The sequence below is a fragment of the Sciurus vulgaris genome (assembly GCF_902686455.1).
Source record: "Sciurus vulgaris genome assembly, chromosome: 4".
In the NCBI taxonomy this organism is placed as follows: domain Eukaryota; kingdom Metazoa; phylum Chordata; class Mammalia; order Rodentia; family Sciuridae; genus Sciurus; species Sciurus vulgaris.
This window is the reverse complement of record NC_136464.1, coordinates 92251183-92272922: the sequence shown is the minus strand read 5'-3', so window position 1 is coordinate 92272922 and position 21740 is coordinate 92251183. Positions and strand designations below refer to the sequence as shown.

Below are 21740 nucleotides of genomic sequence, written 5' to 3'. Positions count from 1 at the left end.
ATCTATCTTCGTTTGTAATAAAAAGGCACTGGATTTTATATGGTGTTTGTGGAAATCCTTGCATCCCTTTAGAGATAAAAATAATGAAGTAGTCAACTTTTTCTTTGTTAATTAAGTACCTTGAAAAAGTAATAATTCTACAATTCTTCAATTATGGAGCCACGAAAAATAAATTGGAACTAAGATAAAATTCCATGAAAAGTAAAATGCATTCTGTAAAATTCAATCTATGTTTAGGAAAAACTCAATAAAATGAACATTTTAATTGCAGAGATTTTGAGGGCACCTATTCTTTTCTAAAGTGATGAAAATAACCTATGATATTCTTCTATTTTATAGGAAGCTTAACCACCAAAATTTGTGATAAGTATAGAAAATAACCACTGTTTTAATACCCTATTGTCTTCAGTCTGGGGCATCATTATGTTGTTTGACTTGAACAGGTGTGTATTATTGTTTGATTGTTATTGATTGCTATCTAAATTCTTTTTTTTCCCTTCAGATACTAGGTAATAATTAATGATGCTAAATGAGAATTAAAGCCAATGTCATCTGAACCATCTGGGAGAAAAATCTTTCTTACTTTCAGAAGAAGGAATGACTGGCTGAGGCCCAGCAGGGACTTCATGGTCATCCTCATGGAAGGAGTCTTGGTGTCCTGACACTTTGACCTCACTATTGACCAGTTGGAGGAGGTGAACATCTACCTAGCCTGGAAATCACAGTGAGTGGATGGCTATCTGAGGGTTAATTTGTTTCCTGAATGTGAATGGGGTTGGTGAAAATTTTATTGTAAATCACACCGGTTGAATTCCTTCATTTATGTAGCAGGTCCATTTAGATTTTTTTTTCCTAAACTCACTCTACAGCTGAGTTAAGAGAAACACTGGGTTGAAGCTTCCTGTGTATCATAGGTTTTCTTTGTGTCTAGTGATGGCATGTGGCAGGCCTGACCCACGACTGCTCTCTAAGTGTTGGGGTCAGATGCATTTTCCTCCTCCAGACTCGACCTCAGCACTACAGCTCTGGTGTGTCTGTCACATGTGATGTGGGAGTGGACCATGATGACTGGGGGCGCCGGGTGCTTGATACCCTGGGGGGATATTAGTGGGAAGTGGAGAAGCATGAGTGGGGTCAAGTCAAGTCTTCCTTTGTAACCTAACTCAGCTGTTCAGCCTACAGTGGTCCCTGGTGATGAGCAGGAATCAACCCCTAGGTCTTCAGCAAGGAACAAATAAAGTTCGTTCTTTCTCTACATCCCTAAGTCAAACTGGGTATGAGTAAGTATTCAGGGTTGTTTGTGTTTGTTTTGCCAAACAAAAATGAAATCATCTAAAGTGAGGTCAAGCTATCAGGACACCAAGGCTCCTTCCATGAGAATGACCATGAAGTCTCTGCTGGACCTCAGCCACTCATTTCTTCTTCTGTGTTTATATTTACTCACCGAAATGCTTGAGCTGTCCTGATACCTTCCTCCTGGGAAGACACACAGACAGGACTTTGGTGTTTTCATTAGTTGTTCTAGGTCATAATAAGTTTATGTTTTTCTATTAAAGGATACTTTTCACCACATTAAGGAGTATTGTAACCCAAATCATAGGCTTGTATTTCTATAAACCTCTTAATATTTTAGTATTGATAGCATGTATTGAAGCATGAACAAAATTGTAATTCTGAATTTAAAATGAAAGTAATCTTAACTGTTTTCATGAGTGGAGTTGAAAAGGAGAAAGCAGACGTGGTACCATGCTGATTTCATCTTAACCCTTAGTGTGCGCTGTCTTAAGAATAGAAATCATGCTGCTTTCATTCATACTGGATGGTTCTTCAGCATTATTTCAACATACATGTTTGAAGGCCAGGCACGGGACTGTGGTCCATGAAGGTCGTCCAGAGACAGATGGGGCATGTCCACCAACCTGTGAGAGATAGGTGGGTCCTTGACCAAGCAGTCCCAAGGAGTGGAGGCAAGTCAGTATAGAATTCTGAGAGGATGTGAGGAGCCTCAAGAGAATTGATAGAAGACTTAAATGAAACACCTGCCTTTTACAAAGGTCATTCTTAAGAAAATAGGGAAATACAAACCAACAAAATCAAGGATATTCAATTCTAGTCCATTCCTATGGCTCAAACTCTCGTCTATCACTCACTAGATTTGTGTGTGTGTGTGTGTGTGTGTGTGTGTGTGTGTGTGTGTGTTTACAATAATCACTTTAATAGCATTCGGCAAAAAGGCTATATACGATGTATATTTTAATATAGAGACAAATGAAATCCCATTGTACTTTTATTAACTCTGGTTTTTCTTTTTTCTTTTTTTTTTTTTAATATATATTGGGGAGTGAATCCATAGGGTCTCAACCCTTGAGCCACATCTCCGAACCATTTATAAAATTATATTTAGAGACAGGGTCTCACTGAGTTCCTTAGGGTCTGGCAATGTTGCTAAGACTGGCTTTGAACTAGCAATCCTCCTACCTCAGCCTCTGGAGTCACTGGGTTTGCAGCATCAGCCACCATGCATGACTCACTGTTTATAAAAGTATTAGTAAAACACTTCTGAAGTTCCTTTTTCATAACTTTCCTGCATTATATTGTATCAATCTAGCATAATAAACTTACCTCTAAAAGTATAGATTATTTTCAAAATTTCAATCACATATAGTGCTATTCTGACAACTTGAAGATGTTTTAAATTATTTCCCTTGCATAAATTTTCAGAAAGAATGATTTTGGTTCCTATGCAACATGTAGTTTTGTATGTTATCAATTACATACAATTTTTTTCTTCTGAGTTGATCATTGCAATTACTTTTTTATTTCCTCATTTTATATTGGTGCATTATAATTGTACATATTGATGGGATTGCTTGTTACACATTCATACATGCACCCAATATAACAATATCATTTGAACGAGATCACTTCCAAGCATTTACTCCCTCTCTCCCCACCTACCATGCCACCATCCTTTTCCTGTGATCTTTCTTTCATTTTTAGGAGATCCACCCCCACTGTTGTTTTCCTTTTACTCTCTGGCTTCTGCATATGAGAGAAAACATACAACCTTAACCTCTGAGTAACATGATGGTCTCTAGTTCCATCCATTTTCCTGCAAATGCCATCATTTCATTTGAAAGACTTTCATCTTGCATCCTCACATGCTAGTCAATATCTACGTTTCCTAACTTTATCGAAAGATGGATAATAAGAGTTGGATCATTACTTTAATTTACATTTCTTTGACGTTGAATGATGCTTCACAGGTTGGATTGGCCTCATCTGTACTTTTTATAAGCTGGATGCTCATACCCTTTGCCTATGTGACACTGATATGTTTATCATAATACATCCTAGTATCTATGCATACTATACATGCCATGTTGTTAGGTTTCATTGAAACATGATCATAGTGGTGTTGAAGATACCTCTCATTTCTCTCTCTTTAGTCCTGAAATCACATGAAACTGTGGGTGAAGATTCTCCTGATAGTCCCAGAACACCCTCTCCATCCAGGAACCATGAGTAACCAGACAATGGTAACAGAGTTTATCCTGCAGGGCTTTTCAGAGCACCCAGAACACCATGTGCTCTTATTCAGTTGTTTTCTCTCCCTCTACTCAGTGGCCCTCACAGGGAACGTCCTCATCATCTGGGCCATCACCTTCAACCCTGGGCTCCATAACCCCATGTACTTTTTCCTGTTCAACTTGGCTACTATGGACATTATCTGTACCTCCTCCATCATGCCCAAGGCACTGGAGGGTCTGGTGTCAGAGAGGAGCTTCATATCCTATGGGGGCTGCATGGCACAGCTCTATTTCCTCACATGGTCTGCATCCTCAGAGCTGCTGCTCCTCACTGTCATGGCCTATGACCGGTATGCAGCCATCTGCCACCCACTGCATTACAGCACCATGATGAGCAAGGCATTCTGTAGCATGCTGGCCACCGGAGTGTGGGTGCTCTGTGCCTTCAACTCAGCCATCCACACAGGGCTGATGCTGCGTTTGAATTTCTGTGGCCCTAATGTCATTACCCATTTCTTCTGTGAGGTTCCTCCTCTGCTGCTTCTCTCCTGCAGCTCCACCTATGTGAACAGTGTCATGATTGTCCTGGCTGATGCTTTTTATGACATACTAAACTTCCTCATGACCCTCGTGTCCTATGGGTTCATCATTTCTAGCATCCTGAAGATGAGGACTTCAGAGGGGAAACAGAAAGCCTTCTCCACCTGCTCCTCCCACCTCATTGTGGTGTGCATGTATTACACCTCTGTCTTCTATGCCTACATAAGCCCTGTCTCCAGCTACAGTGCAGAGAAGAGCAAGGTGGCTGGTGTGCTATACGCTATGTTGAGTCCTACCCTCAACCCCCTCATCTATACTTTGAGAAACAAGGAGGTCAAAGCAGCTCTTGCCAAGTTCTTCCCCTTCTTCAGAAGTTAATTTGTGTTATCAGCAGCTCTTCTTCTTAGAGACTGCAGTTTTAGTGGGAATTGACCTTCCTGTGGTGGGTCTGAGGTGCAAGTTTCTGGAATGCAGGTAAGTAAGTCAGTCTCTTCCATCCCAGTAGAATGTCTGCATGGACGGGCTCAGGATTCTGTTGTCCTTAGATTGGCTGATGGAAGAGTGTGGCTAGGTTTGAGTCCACAACCTTGTGAGGGGTCTCATGGTCTGACTCCAGAATGCTTAATTTACAGGGTACAAAGCTTCCTAGGAGAAGAAAAGTGCTCCTAGTGCCTTAGGCTTACAGAATATGAAAATCTTTTCCTTTTCTTTCAAATGTACTATGCTCAAAGTGTAAATTGTTAAATCACACCTAGAATTTAGGTGCATGTACCTAATCAGAGTTAGGCAGGATGAGTGGAGTCCACAGCATTTGTAGAAATGTCAGACTGAAGAATTGCTTTAGGGTGACCACTGATCTCTGAGAAATCTTACCGTCTTACCTCATCTGCTTCCTTTGGAGACACTTCAACTTCATAAAGACAATTTGTTTTTGACTGTAATGTGAACTGTTGCTTCTCTTTTCCCTTTCTTTCTTACGGAGACTCAAAGTAAAACAGATTTGTAACATCAGAACTTTATCTTGAATACAAACATTCCAAGTATAAAAACTAATATGTGGTTTATGCACCTAGAAAAAATTGCCCCAAGGTTTTTCAGCCCTTGAATTTATTCTCAGTCCTTGAAGATATGACTATTTCTTTGGCCCACAGTTGAGACAACTGATATGATTCAATATTAACAGAAACATTGTAACATTGATTTCCTCAAATTTTTTCTGAATAAACTGAGTGGATAAGTTCTCTGTGCCCAGTGCTATTAAAAAAAATGTCCTGAAAAATCCATTGTCTTTATCATGATAAGAGAAGCAAGATGGGAATGTTAAGCGGTGTCTCTCCTACTGAATAAAAACATACCGTTGACTGTTTTAGGCAGAAGCTGAGAGAAGAGTTGGGTATTTGATTTCAATGGGACGAGTTGTCCTTCATTTTTCAACCAGTATTGTCATTATCCTTTATCAGAAGCACATTAATTCTGGGTAGGAAATTCAAGAATTTGATGAGTTGTGACGGACTGTGGCTTTGGCATGTAGATTGTTTAGGACAAGGGCTAATCTCTCCTGATAGAATTCTGAGCCCCCATTTACATGTTTGAAGTCCTCACGGGCCTTAAAGTCTTTTCATTGACCATGACTTTGAAAACTGGTAGCAAGGATTCCATTACTAATATGTTGCTTTTACATTTTCAACATGCCCCAAGGAGTATTTGTAGTGTTGTTCAACTTAGCTTCTTATAATTTTTACGTTTTCTACATTACACGATTGATTTTAAAAAGTAAGTAGTACATGGAAGTATGCTTAGAGTTTACGAGAAACAAACAATATAAAAAACCAGAAATAAGAGATTTGATCTATATTCTTAGAAAGCTGGTCACACAGTTAAACAGATATCAGAACCCACATTACTGAGTATGCAAAGAAAAGACATAAAGAGTATTGCATTTCACGCATGGAAAAATGGTGCTGTAGATGATCAGAGAGGAAGTATGAGTGTGGAAAGAGTCCTGATCTGGAAGGAGGAAGAACTGAGTTCAAATCCAGACTCTTTCAGAAGCACTCAGTCCATTTGAGGTCTAATTTCCTTCTAAGATGGATGACAAAAAACAACCTACAGATGCTGCCAAAATTTAATGAGATAATTGAATAAAATGATACAAAGTGCTATTAAGACATCATTGTTGTTAAGTGATCACTGAAGGCAGAGTGGCTAAGGCAACCTCAGTGCCACAGTCTCTGTCCCCTGTAGCTCAGAGTGCCTGCAGCGGTTGGCTGGGAAGGGTAAGGGTAAGGTGTGTGGCACCACACAGATAGGGGCTGTGGACAGCTGAGGACTAGGCTCTCCAAACATGATCCAGAGAGGAGAAGCAGCTGGGGTGCGTACATGAGAAAGCGTTCCAGTAACTGCTGATGCCAAAAGTAGATCTATGTCATTGGGCAGATGAATGACACCATCTCCATTCAGGAAAGTCCAAATGGGCATGTTCCCTACAGAGACGGGTTGTCACCCTTTCAACCTCAATGCTCTCCTGGTTCCCAAAAGCCCACCTTCCTCCAGTTCCAACGGTTTTTTTCCCTCTTCTCCAAAGAGGTTCATTTTAGTCTTTAGATGACCCTTCTCTGCTCTGTTCATCTTGTTCTTTCAGGTCCTACATGAGCAGCAGCCAATTCTCTCTACGTGTTCTTCCTGCAGGCAGAGCATCCCTAACTGCTGAGTTACTATTTTGCTTAGTGTCTGCTTCCTAGCAACATGTGTGTCCTTTTCCTCCAAAGGACCTAACAACTAAGACTTTGTTCTTTTTACAGCTTCTTTTCTAGGAACTGGCTCTGATTGCTGCCCCGTCCTTCACAAAATTCCTTTAACTGAGACAGAAACGAGCTTCTGCTTTCCTATAATGTTACCTCTTTTAACTTCTCCTGTGACAATGCAGACAAACTAGAGACCTCTATGCATTACACAGGCAACACCTCCTGTCACCAGCTGGCTGGTCAAAATATTTAAAAGATAGTATGCCACGATCAAGCAGGGTTCTCCCAGGGATGCAAGGTTGGTTCAACATCCAGAAATCAATAAATGTAATTCGCCATATGAACAGACTTAAACTTAAGAATAACACAATTATTTCAATAGATACAGAAAAAGCATTTGATAAAATTATAGCACGCCTTCATGCTGAAAAATACTAGAAAAATAGGGATAGTAGGAACATTCCTCAACATTGTAAAGGCTCTTTATGCTAAGTTTACCACCAATATCATTCTAAATGGAGATAATCTGAAAGCATTCCCCTTAAAAACTGGAACAAGGCAGGGGTGTCACCACTTTCACCACTTCTATACAACATCATCCTTGAAACTTTAGCCTGAGCAATTAGACCAATAAAATTAGAGTGATATGAATATGAAAAGAAGGATGCAAACTATCCCTATATGCTGATGACATGACTCTATATTTAGAGGAGTTGGGAAATTCCACCAGAAAACTTCTGGAACTCATAAAAGAATTCAGTAAAGTAGTAGGATATAATATCAATGCTCATAAATCTAATGCATTTTTATTCATATGTGTTGAGTCATCTGAAAGAGAATTTAGGAAAACTACCCATTCAAAATAGCCTGAAAAAAATTAAAACACTTGGGACTCAATCTAACAAAAGGGGTGAAGGACCACTACATTGAGAACTATAGAGCAGTAAAGAAAGAAATTAAACAAAACCTTAGAGGATGGAAAGATCCCCCATGTTCTTGGATAGGCAGAATTAATACTGTCAAAATGATCATTCAACCAAAAGTGCTATGTGAATTCAATGCAATTCCAATTAAAATTCCAATGACATACTTCATAGAAATAGAACAAACAATTATGAAATTCATTTGGAAAAATAAGAGACCCAGAATAACCAAAGCAATGCTTAGCAGGAAGAGTGAAGCACGGGGTAACACAATACAGAACTTCAACTATACTACAGAGAAATAATTTTTAAAAAATGGCATGATACTGACACCAAAATAGGCAGCTAGATCAATGGTACAAAATAGAGTACACAGAGACAAACCCACATAAATACAGTATTCTCTTACTAGACATAGTTGTCAAAAATATTCATTGGATAATAGGTAGCCTGTTCAACAAATGGTCCTGCGAAAACTGGAAATCCATATGCAGCAGAATGAAACTAAATCCTTACCTCTCAACCTACAAAAACTCAACTCAAAATGGATCAAGGACCTTAGATTCAGACCCGGGACTGTGCACATTATAGAAGAAAAAGTAGGTCCAAATCTTCATCATGTCAGCTTAGGATCAGACTTCCTAAACAGGACTCCGATAGCACAAGAAATAAAAGCAGGAATCAATAACTGGGATAGATTCAAACTAAAAGGTTTTCTCTTAACAAAGGAAACTATCAGCAATGTGAAGAGTGAGCCTACAGAGTGGGAGAAAATCTTTGCCACTCACACTTCAGATAGAGTCCTAATCTCCAGAATCTATATAAAGAAGACTAAAAACTTTACAGCAAGAATACAAATAATCCAATCAACACATGGGTTAAACTAAAGAGCGGAGACTTCACAGAAAAAGATCCACAAGCAATCAACAGATATATGAAAAAATATCCAACATTTCTATAAGTATGAGAAATGCAAATCAAAACTACCTTAAGATTTCATCGCACCCCAATTAGAATGGTGATCATAGAGAACACAAGCAACAATAGGTGTTGCCGAGGATGTGGGGAAAAAAGTATACTCATACATTACTGATAGGGTTGCAAATTAGTGCAGCCACTCTGGAAAGCAATATGGAGTTTCCTTAGATATTTGGAATGGAACCACCATTTGACCCAGCTATCCCACTCCTTGGCCTATACCCAAAGGATTTAAAATCAGCATACTACAGAGATGCAGTCACATCAATGTTCATAGCTGCACAATTCACCATAGCCAGATTGTGGATCCAACCTAGATGCCCTTCAGTTGATGAATGAATAAAGAAACTGTGGTATATATACACAATGAAATATTAGTCATAAAGTAGGATAAAATCATGGTATTTGCAGGCAAATGGATGTAGTTGGAGAATATCATACTAAGTGACATAAGCCAATCCCTAAAACCAAAGGATAAATGATCTCTCTCTTAAGTGGATGATGATACAGAATGGAAGGTAGGAGGAAGGCAAGAATGGAGGAAGAATGGATTGTATACAGGAAAAAGAGGGTAGGAGGATTGGGGAGAAGGAAAAATAACAGAATGAGACAAACATCATTACCCTAAGCACACGTATTATTACAGAAATGGTATGACTCTACTTCATGTACAACCAGAGAAACAAGTTGAACCCCTTTGTTTATAAGGAATCAAAATAAATTATTAAAAAAAAAGAATTCTTACATTCATTTCCTCAATTTTCTGTCTCATTGGATGTCTTGATCATTGGTTAACCATCTACTCCTTTTACCTTCTCTTCACTTTCCCCGTCATTACATTATAACTACATAATAATTCACCCTTCCTTTTTTGAATCTCATTTCTTAAGAATAGCATTTAAAATTCACTTTTATATTGAGGTCTTTTTTTCCCATTCCTATATCTCTAATTTCCTCTTAAATGTTTGTAGCAATTAAAAATTTCTTCCAAAATTTAATCTTCCCTTTTTCTGTACATATATCTTCCCAATTTGGCTACATCTACCAGCCTCCCTTGCAGCTGAGGCAACATAAGTACAATTTTTGCCAATCAAATGTGGACAGAAGTTCTGTGTGTAACATCTATCTCATGTGCATAAAATACATTGCTTTCCGTGAGTTCTCTGTTTCGTCACTTCTTTTATAAGGTGAATTGTAGAGCTTATGGCAACTTCATTATGACAAACCTAACAACAACCTACAAGATCAAGAATATTGACTGGGAAGGAATCTGGGGTCTTGAATGACTTGAAGGATCAAGGCTACCTCGTAGTCCGGAAATTTTCCCCTGACTCATGAGCACTTTAGATGATTGGGTGAGAGAAAAAACTTTAACACACTATGTATTTGCATCTCTTTATTATTACAGTTTGAACTTTAACCTAATTAATTTGTACACATTTATTCCAGAATGGCAACATATTGTTAGCATCTCAGGAAGAAAATCCCTTACTTACATACCTTTTATCATATTTTAAAAAAAGAGATATTTTGTTTGGATTTCACAACAAAAATGTAGAAGGAAGCTGTATCTGTCTAGACTGTGTCACGGGTTGTACACACTGACACCTCCATGGTGGTTGACAGAGAGAGGAAAGTCATACACAAGATCTATTAGCTCCACAAAGGTGAAATAAATTTTCTCAAGATAGTTGTGAATATTCTGAGTTGGGTTCATTCTATTTGGTGTTATAAAAATAGGAAAAGTTCTACTTGTAACCGTGTCTGCTTAGAATGGGCCCTTAACTGTAAGTAGACCTGCTGGTTTTATTTTGGTAACCTAGAGCCAGGAATATTTCAATATTTTCTGTGGCTATTACCATGATAAAGAAAACAACAAGAACAAATGGGATGCTAGAACTGCCTGAAATTTTGGGGTTTTAAATCCATAGCTCAACTCTAAGAAAAATCATATAAATTCTTAATTGCTATTTCTTTTTCTTTGTCATTTTTTTAAATATATTTCGAGAGTTGGTAATAGAGAGGCAATTGACAAATTACACAACAAGTAACTTTGGACTGAAATGACAAACCTTGGGATTAGATACTACCTTTGTCACAAATACTCTGTGTGACCAGGGTTAAGTCACTTAGATTCGCTTTGACTTTTCAATGAGCAGTTTGGACAAGGTCATCTTGAAAATGTCTTTCAGATATAATGATGCATGTTTGAAATTTTGTCCTGTTTAGAGTTTGTTTTCTGTTCTCAGAATATATTTACAATAGAAATATCTATCTTCATTTATAATAAATAGGCACTGGATTTTATATGGTTCTTGTGGAATTCCTTGCATCCCTTTAGAGATAAAATAATGAGGTAGTCAAATTTTTCTTTATTAATTATATACGTAGAAACAGTAATAATTGTACAGTTCTGCATTTATGGAGCTATGGAAAATAAATCGGAAGTAAGATAAAATTCCATGAAATGTAAATTGCAGTCCATGTAAAATTCAATCTATGTTTTGGAAAACCTCAATAAAATGAACATTTGAACTTCAGAGATTCAGTGCACCTATTATTTTTCTAAAGTGATGGAAATATTCTATGATATACTTTTATTTTCTAGGAAACTTGACCACCAAAATGTTAGATAAGAATAGAAAATAACCACTGTTTTAATTCCTATTGACTAGTCTCTGGGCATCATTGTGTTGTTTGACTTGAACAGGTGTATATTATTGTTTGATTGTATTGATTGCTATCTAAATTCTTTTCTTTCCCTTCAGATTCTTGGTAACAATTGGTGATTCTTGATGAGAATTAAAGCCAATGTCATCTGAACTTCCTGGGATGTTCTTACTTTCAGAGAAGGAATGACTGGCTGAGGTCCAGCAGGGACTTCATGGTCATCCTCATGGAAGGAGTCTTGGTGTCCTGACACTCATTTACCTAGCCTGGAAATCACAGTGAGTGGATAGCTATCTGAGGGTCAATTTGTTTCCTGAATGTGAATGGGTTTGTGAAAATTTTATTGTAACACACACCAGTTGAAATCCTTCATTTATGTAGCAGGTGTATTTAGATGTTTTTTTCCTAAACTCACTCTACAGCTGAGTTAAGAGAAAACACTGGGTTGAAGTTTCCTGTGTATCATAGGTTTTCTTTGTGCCTAGTGATGGCATGTGGCAGACCTGACCCTCGACTGCTCTCTAAGTGTTGGGTTGGATGCATTTTCCTCCTCCAGACTCTACTTCAGCACTACAGCTCTGGTGTGTCTGTCACACGTGATGTGGGAGGGGACCATGATGACTGGGGAAGTCGGGTGCTTGACACCCTGGGGGGATATTAGTGGGAAGTGGAGAAGCATGAGTGGGGTCAAGCCAAGTCTTCCTTTGTAACCGAACTCAGCTGTTCAGCCTACAGTGGTCCCTGGTGATGAGCAGGAATCAACCCCTAGGTCTTCAGCAAGGATCAAATAAAGTTAGTTCTTTCTCTACATCCCTAAGTCAAACTGGGTATGAGTAAGTATTCAGGATTGTTTGTGTTTGTTTTGCCAAACAAAAATGAAATCATCTAAAGCATATCATGTTTATTTCTACTTACCAAAATGCTTGAGCTGTCCTGATACCTTGCTCCTGGGAAGACACACAGACAGGACTTTGGTATTTTCATTAGTTGTTCTAGGTCATAATAAGTTTATGTATTTCTATTAAAAGAACAGTTTTCACCTCAATAAGGAGCGATGTAACACAAATCTTAGGTCAATATTTCTATAAGCCTCTTAATATTTTAGTTCTAAAAGCCCTGCAGGGCTTTTCAGAGCACCCAGAACACCATGTGCTCTTATTCAGTTGTTTTCTCTCCCTCTACTCAGTGGCCCTCACAGGGAACGTCCTCATCATCTTGACCATCACCTTCAACCCTGGGCTCCATAACCCCATGTACATTTTCCTGTTCAACTTGGCTACTATGGACATTATCTGTACCTCCTCCATCATGCCCAAGGCACTGGAGGGTCTGGTGTCAGAGAAGAGCTTCATATCCTACGGGAGCTGCATGGCACAGCTCTATTTCCTCATATGGTCTGCATCCTCAGAGCTGCTGCTCCTCACTGTCATGGCCTATGACCGGTACGCAGCCATCTGCCACCCACTGCATTACAGCACCATGATGAGCAAGGCATTCTGCAGCATGCTGGCCACCGGAGTGTGGGTGCTCTGTGCCTCCAATGCAGCCATCCACACAGGGCTGATGCTGCGTTTGAATTTCTGTGGCCCTAATGTCATTACCCATTTCTTCTGTGAGGCTCCTCCTCTGCTGCTTCTCTCCTGCAGTTCCACCTATATGAACAGTGTCATGATTGTCCTGGCTGATGCCTTTTATGGCATACTAGGACCCTTGTGTCCTATGGGTTCATCATTTCTAGCATCCTGAAGATGAGGACTTCAGAGGGGAAACAGAAAGCCTTCTCCACCTGCTCCTTCCACTTTATTGTAGTGTGCATGTATTACACTGCTGTCTTCTATGCCTACATAAGCCCTGTCTCCAGCTACAATGCAGAGAAGAGCAAGGTGGCTGGTGTGCTATACACTATGTTGAGTCCTACCCTCAACCCTCTCATCTATACTTTGAGAAACAAGGAGGTGAAAGCAGCTCTTCCCAAGTTCTTCCCCTTCTTCAGAAGGTATTTTGTGTTTTCAGCAACTCTTTTTCTTAGAGACTATAGTTTTATTGGGAACTGACCTTCCTTTGGGGTGTTTGATGAGCAAGTTTCTGGAATGCAGTTAAGTAAGTCAGTCTCCTCCATCCCAGTACAATATCTGCAATGGTGGGCTCGGAATTCTGTTATCCTGAGATTGGCTGATGGAAGATTGTGTCTGGGTTTGAGCCCACACCTTGTGATGGGTCTCATGGTCTGACTCCATGGTTCTAATTTACAAGGATACAAAAGTTCCTAGAAGGAAATGCTTCTAGTGTTTTAGACTTACTGAGTATGAAAATGTTTTTCTTTTCTTTCAGATGTACTATGCTCAATGTCCAAATTCTTAAATCACACCTAGAATTTAGGTGCATGCACCTACGAAAATTTAGGTAGGAGGAGTGGAGTTTACAGCATTTGGAGAATTGCTTTAAGGTGATCACTAATCTAAGAAAACTTCTACTATCTTACCTTAGCTGCTCCCTTGGAGACCATTCAAATTTACAAAGAAAATTTGTTCCTGATTGTAATGTGAGTTGCTGCTTCTCTTTTCCCATTTCTTCTTTATAAGTCTCAAGGTAAAACAGAATTTTAAGAATACAACTTTGCTTTGAATATAAACATTCCAAGTATAACAACTGATGTGTGGTTTATGCACCTAGACAAAATTGCCCCAAGATTTCTCAACCCTTGACTTTGTTCTCCGACCTTGAGGATATGACTACTTCATTGGCCTGAGTTGAGACAACTGATATGATTCAGCAGTAATAGGAAGATTGTAACACTGTTTTCCTCAAATTGTTTCTGAATAAACTTAGTGAATAAATTCTCTGTGCCCTGTGTTATTAAAAATCTGTCCTGGATAATCTATAGTCTTTATCATGATAAGAGAAGTAAGATGGGAATGTTTAACTGTGTCTCTTGTACTGAATAAAAAGATATCATTGGCTGTTTTAGGAAGAAGCTGATAGAAGAGTTGGGTATTTGATTTCAAAGGGACACGTTGTCTTTGATTTTTCAAGCACTATCGTCATTATCCATTGTGAGAAGCACATTAATTCTGGGTATGAAAATCAAGAATTTGGTGAATAGTGACTGACTGTGGCTTTTGCATGTAGATTGTTTTGGACAAGGGCTAAACTCTCCTGATAGAATTTCTGAGCCCCCATTTACATGTTGAAGTCCTTAGGGGTCTTAAAATCTTCTCACTAACCATGACTTTGAAAACTGCTAGCAAGGATTCCATTACTTATATGTTGCTAATATATTTTCAATATCCCACAAGGAGTATTTGTAGTGTTGTTCTACTTAGACTCGTAAAATTTTTATATTTTTTACATTGCACAATTGAATTCAAAATCGAAGAAATACTTGGCAAAGTACTGAGAGTTTAAAAGAAACAAATTGAAATACGACAATACAGAAATAGGAGATTTGATCTATATTCTTTTTTTTCTTTCTTTTTTCAATTTATTTTTATTGTAAACAAAAGGGACACATGTTGATTCTGTTTGTACATGGAGTAAGGCAACCATTTGTGTAATCATACATTACATAGGGTAATGTTGTTTGATTCATTCTGTTATTTTTTCCCTTACCCCCAACCCTTCCAGCCCTCTTTTCCCTCTATACAGTCCTTCCTTCCTCCATTCTTGCCTCCTCCCCTTTATTATGTGTCATCATCTGCTTATCAGTGAGATCATTCTTACTTTGGTTTTTTGAGATTGGCTTATCTCACTTAGCATGATATTCTCCAATTTCATCCATTTGCCTGCAATTGCCATAATTTTATTATACTTTATGGCTGAGTAATATTCCATTATATAAATATACCACAGTTTCTTTATCCATTCATCAATTGAAGGGTATCTAGGTTGGTTCCACAATCTGGCTATTGTGAATTGAGCAGCTATGAACATTGATGTAGGTGCATCTTTGTAGTATTTTGCTTTTAAGTCCTTTGGGTATAGGCCAAGGAGTGATATAGCAGGATGAAATGGTGGTTCCATTCCAGCTTTCTGAGGAATCTCCACACTGCTTTCCAAATTGGCTGCACTAATTTGCAACCCCACCAGCAATGCATGAGTGTATGTTTTTCCCCACTTCCTCGCCAAGACCTATTATTCCTTGTATTCTGGATAATCACCATTCTAGTTGGGGTGAGATGGAATCTCTGGGTAGTTTTGATTTGCATTTCTCTTATTACTAGAAAATTGAACTTTTTTTCATATGTCTGTTGATTGCTTGTTGATCTTCTGTGAAAGTCTGTTCATTTCTTAGCCCATTTGTTGATTGGATTATTTGTATTCTTGGTGTAGAGTTTTTTGAGTTCTTTATAGATTCTGGAGATTAGTGCTCTATCTGAAGTATGGGTGGCAAAGATTTTCTCCCACTCTGCTCTGTAGGCTTTCTCTTCACATTACTGTTAGTTTCCTTTGCTGAGAGAAAGCTTTTTAGCTTGAATCTATCCCAGTTATTGATTTTTGCTTATATTTCTTGTGCTATGGGAGTCCTGGTAAGGAAGTCTGATCCGGGGCCGACATGTTGAAGATTTGGACCTCTGTTTTCTTCTATAAAATGAAGGGTCTCTGGTCTGATTCCAAGGTCCTGATCCATTTTGAATTGAGTTTTGTGCAGGGTAAGGGATAGGGGTTTAGTTTCATTCTTCTGCATATGAATTTCCAGTTTTCCCAAAACCATTTGTTGAAGAGGCAATCTTTTCTCCATTGCATATTTTTGGCACCTTTGTCTAGTATGAGAAAATTGTATTTGTTTGGGTCTGTGTCCATGTCCTCTATTTTGTACCATTGATCTACCTTTCTATTTTGGTACCAATACCATACTGTTTTTTTTACTACTGTTTTGTAGTAGAGTTGAAGATCTGGTATTGCGATATTCCCTGCTTCACTCTTCCTGCTAAGGATTGCTTTAGCTATTGGGAGTTTTTTATTCTTTCAGATGAATTTCATGATTGCTTACTCTATTTCTGTAATGTATGTCATTGGGATTTTAATTGGAATTGCATTGAATCTGTGTAGCACTTTTGGTAGTATGGCCATTTTGACAATATTAATTCTGCCTATCCAAGAACATGGGAGATCTTTCCATCTTCTAAGGTGTTCTTTAATTTCTTTCCTTAGTGTTCTGTAGTTCTCATTGTAGAGGTCTTTCACCTCTTTTGTGAGATTGATTCCCAGTTTTTTTTTTTTGTTTTTTTTTTTGAGGCTATTGTGATTGGGGTACTTTTCCTAAATTCTTTCTGAAGATTAATTACTTAAATATAAAAATGATTTGAATTTATGAGCATTGATCTTATATCCTGCTGCTTTACTGAATTCATTTATGAGTTCTAAAAATTTTTGGTGGAATTTTCTGGTTCCGCTAAATCTATAATCATATCATCTGCAAAAAGGGATAGATAGTGTTCTTCTTTTCCAATTCATATCCCTTTAATTTCTTTGGTCTGTCTAATTGCTCTGGCTAGGGTTTCAAGGTCGATGTTGAATAGAAGTGGTGAAAGATGGCATCCCTGCCTTGTTCCAGTTTTTAGGGGAAATGCTTTCAGATTTTCACCATTTAGAATAATATTAGCCATGGGCTTAGCATAGATGGCCTTTATAATGTTAAGGAATGTTCCCACTATCCCCCTTTTTTTTTTCTAGTGTTTTGAGCATAAAGGGATGCCGTGTTTTATCAAATGCTTTTTCTGCAGCTATCAAAATAATCATGTGATTCTTGACTTTAAGTCTGTGGATATGATGATTTATGTTTATTGATTTCTGACTGTTGAACCAACCTTGCACCCCTGGGATAAAACCCACTTGATCTTTCTAATATATTTTTGTATGCGATTTGCTAAAAATTTGTTGAGAATTTTTGCATCGATGTTCATTAAGGATATTGGTCTGAAATTTTCCTTCCTCGAAGTGTCTCTGTCTGGTTTAGGAATCAGGGTGATTTTGTCTTCATAGAAAGAGTTTGGGAGGGTTCCCTCCTCTTCTATTTCATGGAATACTTTGAGGAGGATTGGAATGAGCTTTTCTTTAAAGGCTTTGTAGAACTCGGCTGAGAACCCATTATGTCCCAGACTTTTCTTTTTGGTAGGCTTTTGATGACTTCTTCTATTTTATTACTTGAAATTGATCTATTTAAGTTGTGTACGTCCTCCTGGTTCAGTTTAGGTAATTCATATGTCTCTAGAAACCTGTTGATGTCTTCGAAATTTTCTGATTTGTTGGAGTATAGATTTTCAAAATAGCTTCTAATTACATTTTGGATTTCACTCATGTCTGTTGTCATATTTTCTTGTTCATTCTGAATTTTAGTAATGTGAGTTTTCTCTCTCCTCTTTGTTAGTGTGGCTAAGGGTTTATCAATATTGTTTATTTTATTCAAAGAACCAACTACTTATTTTGTTAATTTTTTCTATTGTTTCTTTTGTTTCAATTTTCTTGACTTCAGGTCTGATTTTAACTATTTCCTGCCTTCTACTACTTTTGGTGTTGATCTGTTATTCTTTTTCTAGGGTTTTGAGCTGTAGTGCTAAGTCGTTAATTTGTTGATTTTTTTCTTCTTTTACTGAATACGCTCCATGAAATAAATCTTCCTCTAAGTACTGCTTTCATAGTGTCCCAGAAATTTTGTTATGATGTGTCTGTGTTCTTGTTTACTTCTAAGAATTTTTTATATCTCTCTTGATGTCTTCTGTTATCCATTCATCACATAATAGCATATCATTTAATCTCCTGTGTTGGAAGAGTTTCTGTTTTTTATTCTGTCATTTATTTCTAATTTCAATCCATTATGATCTGATAGAATACAATGTAGTAACTATATCTTCTTGTATTTGCTAACATTAGCTTTGTGGCATAAAATATGGTCTATTTTGGAGAAGGACCCTTGTGATGCTGAGAAGACGGTATATTTGCACTTTGTTGGATGGTATATTCTATATTTGTCAGTTAAGTCTAAATTGTTGATTGTGTTATTGAGATCTATGGTTTCTTTATTCAATTTTTGTTTGGAAGATCTATCTAGTGGTGAGAGAGGTGTGTTAAAATCACCTAGTATTATTGTGTTATGGTCTATTTGATTTCTGAAATTGAGAAGGATTTGTTTGACGTACATGGATGAGCCAATGTTCGGGGCATAGATGTTTATGATTGTTATGTCTTGCTGATTTATGCTTCCCTTAAGCAGTATGAAATGTCCTTATATATCCCTTCTGACTAACTTTGACTTGAAGTCCACATTATCTGATATGAGGATGGATACTCCAGCTTTTTGCTGTGTCCGTGTGCATGGTATGTTTTTTCCCATCCTTTCACCTTTAGTCTATGGGTATCTTTTTCTATGAGGTGAGTCTCTTGTAGGCAACATATTGTTGGATCTTTCTTTTTAATCCAATCTGCCAGTCTGTCTTTTGATTGATGAGTTCTGTCCATTAACATTCTAGGTTATTACTGTGATATGATTTGTATTCCCAGTCATTTGGCTCATTTTTGCTTTTTTGACATGACTTGGTTTCTCCTTTATTTGGCTATTCCTTTAGGCTAGTTCCTCCCTTTGCTAATTTGCATCTTTGTTTTTCATCTCTTCCTCATGGAATATTTTGCTGAAAATGTTCTGTAATGCGAGCTTTCTTTTTGTAAATTCTTTTAGTTTTTGTTTATCATGGAAGGATTTTATTTCATCATCAATCTGAAGGCAAGTTTTGCTGAGTATAAGATTCTTGGTTGGCATCCATTTTCGTTCAGGGCTTGATATATGTGATTCCAGGCTCTTCTAGCTTTTAGGGTCTGGATTGAAAAATCTGCTGATATCCGTTTTGGTTTCCCCCTGAACATACTTTGATTCTTTCCTCTCGCAGCCTGTAAAATTCTGTCTTTATTTTGTATGTTAGGTATTTTCATAATAACGTACCTTGCTGTGGGTCTGTTGTAATTTTGTGTATTTGGAGTTCTATAAGCCTCTTGTACTTGATTTTCCATTTCATTCTTCAGATTTGGGGAATTTTCTGATATTATTTCATTGAATAGATTGTTCATTCCTTTGGTTTGTTTTTCTAAGCCTTCCTCAATCCCAATAATTCTCAAATTTGGCCTTTTCATGATATCCCATAATTCTTGTAGATTCTGTTCATGATTTCTTACCATCTTCTCTATTTGGTCAACTTTGTTTTAAAGATTAAATATTTTTTCTTCAATGTCTGAGGTTCTGTCTTCCAGGTGTTCTATGCTATTGTCTATGCTTTCTACAGAGTTTTTAATTTGGTTTATTGTTTCCTTCATTTCAAGGATTTCTGTTTGGCTTTTTTCAATATCTCTATCTCTTTATTGAAATGATCTTTTGCTTCCCGTATTTGCTCTTTTAACTGTTGATTGGTGTGATCATTTACTGCCTGCATTTGCTCTTTCATCTCCTACTTCAATGCCTGCATTTGCTCTTTGATCTCCTCGTTTGCTTCCCTGATTGTTTTAATTATGTACATTCTGAACTCCCTTTCAGACATTTGTTCTGCCATGCTGTCATTGAATTTTATTGATATAGCATCTTGGTTTGTTTGGGACATTTTCTTCCCTTGTTTTCTCATATTGGTCAGATATCAGTGGGACTCTGAGATATTGCAGATTTCCTCTATTGGCTTATAGTGTCCCTGTAGATTTCCAGCATATCACCTCGTAATCTTCAATAGCCTGAAGTCTTGGAGGAACATGATAATGCAGTGTATCCGAAGAAAGCTGCCGTGGCCCGCTGCTGAGTGTGGTATTGGGGGATGGGTGTGTGCAGAAACCCTTTACTGGGCGGGTCTCCTCTGAGAAGCTGGCTGTGGAATGGGCCAGCCACCGGATGGAGCTGGGATGCTCGGGAAAGCATTTCGCTGCCCTGCCCTGCTCCGAAAGCTGCCCACTCTCCCGGCCTGCTGCCCGGGCAGAGCTTCACCCAGTGGGAGCAACTCACCCAGCCACTCTGAGTTGGTCCGAGTCTCTCCATACCCCCCTTATTGAATCCTGAGCTCTTGATTGACAGGAGATACAGTCACCCTCTAGTCCACCATCTTGAAGTCTCCTGATCTATATTCATGAAAGCTGGTCACACAATTAAACAGATATCAGAAACCACAATACTGAGTATGCAAAGACAAGACATAAAGAGTATTGCATTTCACTCATTGAAAAATGGTGCTGTAGATGCTCAGAGAGGAAGTATGAGTGTGGAAAGAGTGCTGAACTGTACGGAGGAAGATCTGAGTTCAAATCCAGACTCTTTCAAAAGCACTCAGCCCATTTGAGGCCTAATTTCCTTCTACGTTTGATGAGAAAAAAGCAAATACAGATACTGCCATAATTTAATGAGATAATAGAATAAAATGATACAAAGTGCTATAAAGACATTACTGTTGTTGTGATCACTGAAGGTGGAGTGGTGAAGGCAGCCTCACTGTCACAGCCTCTGTGCCCCCTGGCTCAGAGTGCCTGCAGTGGCAGGCTGGGAAGGGTAAGGGCAAGGTGTGTGGCACCGCACAGAGAGGAGCTGTGGACAGCTGTACACTTGCCTCTTCAAACATGATCCAGAGAGGAGAAGCAGCTGGGGTGCGTACATGAGAAAGCGTCCCAGTAACTGCTGATGCCAAAAGTAGATCTATGTCATTGGGCAGATGAATGACACCATCTCCACTCAGGAAAGTCCAAATGGGCATGTTCCCTACAGAGACGGGTTGTCAGCCTTTTATTCTGAATGCTCTCCTGGCTCCCCAAAGCCCACCTTCTTCCAGGCCTGACAGTTTTTTCTCCAAAAAGGTTCATTTTAGTCTTTAGATGACCCTTCTCTGCTCTGCTCATCTTGTTGTTTCAAGTCCTACATGAGCAGCAGGCAATTCTCTCTAAGCTATCTTGCTGCAGGCAGAGCATCCCTAGCTGCTGAGTTACTGTTTTGCTTAGTGTCTGCTTCCTAGCAACATGTACGTCCTTTTCCTCCAAAGGACCTAACAACTAAGACTTTGTTCTTTTTACACCTTTGTTTCTAAGAACTGGCTCTAATTTCTGCCCCCTTAATCCCGCAAATTTCCTTTAACTGAGACAGAAATGAGCTCTTTCTTTCCTATAATGTTACCTCTTTTAAATTCTCCTGTGACAACTCAGACAATTAGTGACCTCCACGCATTCCACAGGCAGCACCTCCTATCACCAGCTGGCTGGTGAACATATTTAAAGATAGTATGCCACAATTGAGTGAGATTTATCCCAGGGATGCAAGGTTGGTTCAACATCTAGAAATCAATAAATGTCATTCACCATATCAACGGACTTAAAGTTAAGAATCCCATGATTATTTCAATAGATGC

The 21740-nt window shown here is 38.4% G+C and overlaps 1 protein-coding gene and 1 pseudogene across 2 annotated transcripts; both read left to right on the top strand.

Annotated features, from left to right (window-relative positions):
- Positions 1 to 3461: 3461 nt before the first annotated feature.
- LOC306658717 (olfactory receptor 13A1-like) lies at positions 3462 to 4589 on the top strand (the record flags this gene model as incomplete). The annotated part of the gene is made up of 1 exon (XM_079135911.1): positions 3462 to 4589. One exon carries the CDS (start codon positions 3462 to 3464, stop codon positions 4446 to 4448), a length of 987 nt encoding a protein of 328 aa, XP_078992037.1. The 3' UTR covers positions 4449 to 4589.
- A 7625-nt stretch (positions 4590 to 12214) lies between these two features.
- On the top strand, positions 12215 to 13439 carry LOC306658948 (olfactory receptor 13A1-like; annotated as a pseudogene). The gene is made up of 2 exons: positions 12215 to 12218; positions 12491 to 13439. The product of its transcript is annotated as an olfactory receptor 13A1-like (transcript).
- Positions 13440 to 21740: the final 8301 nt, after the last annotated feature.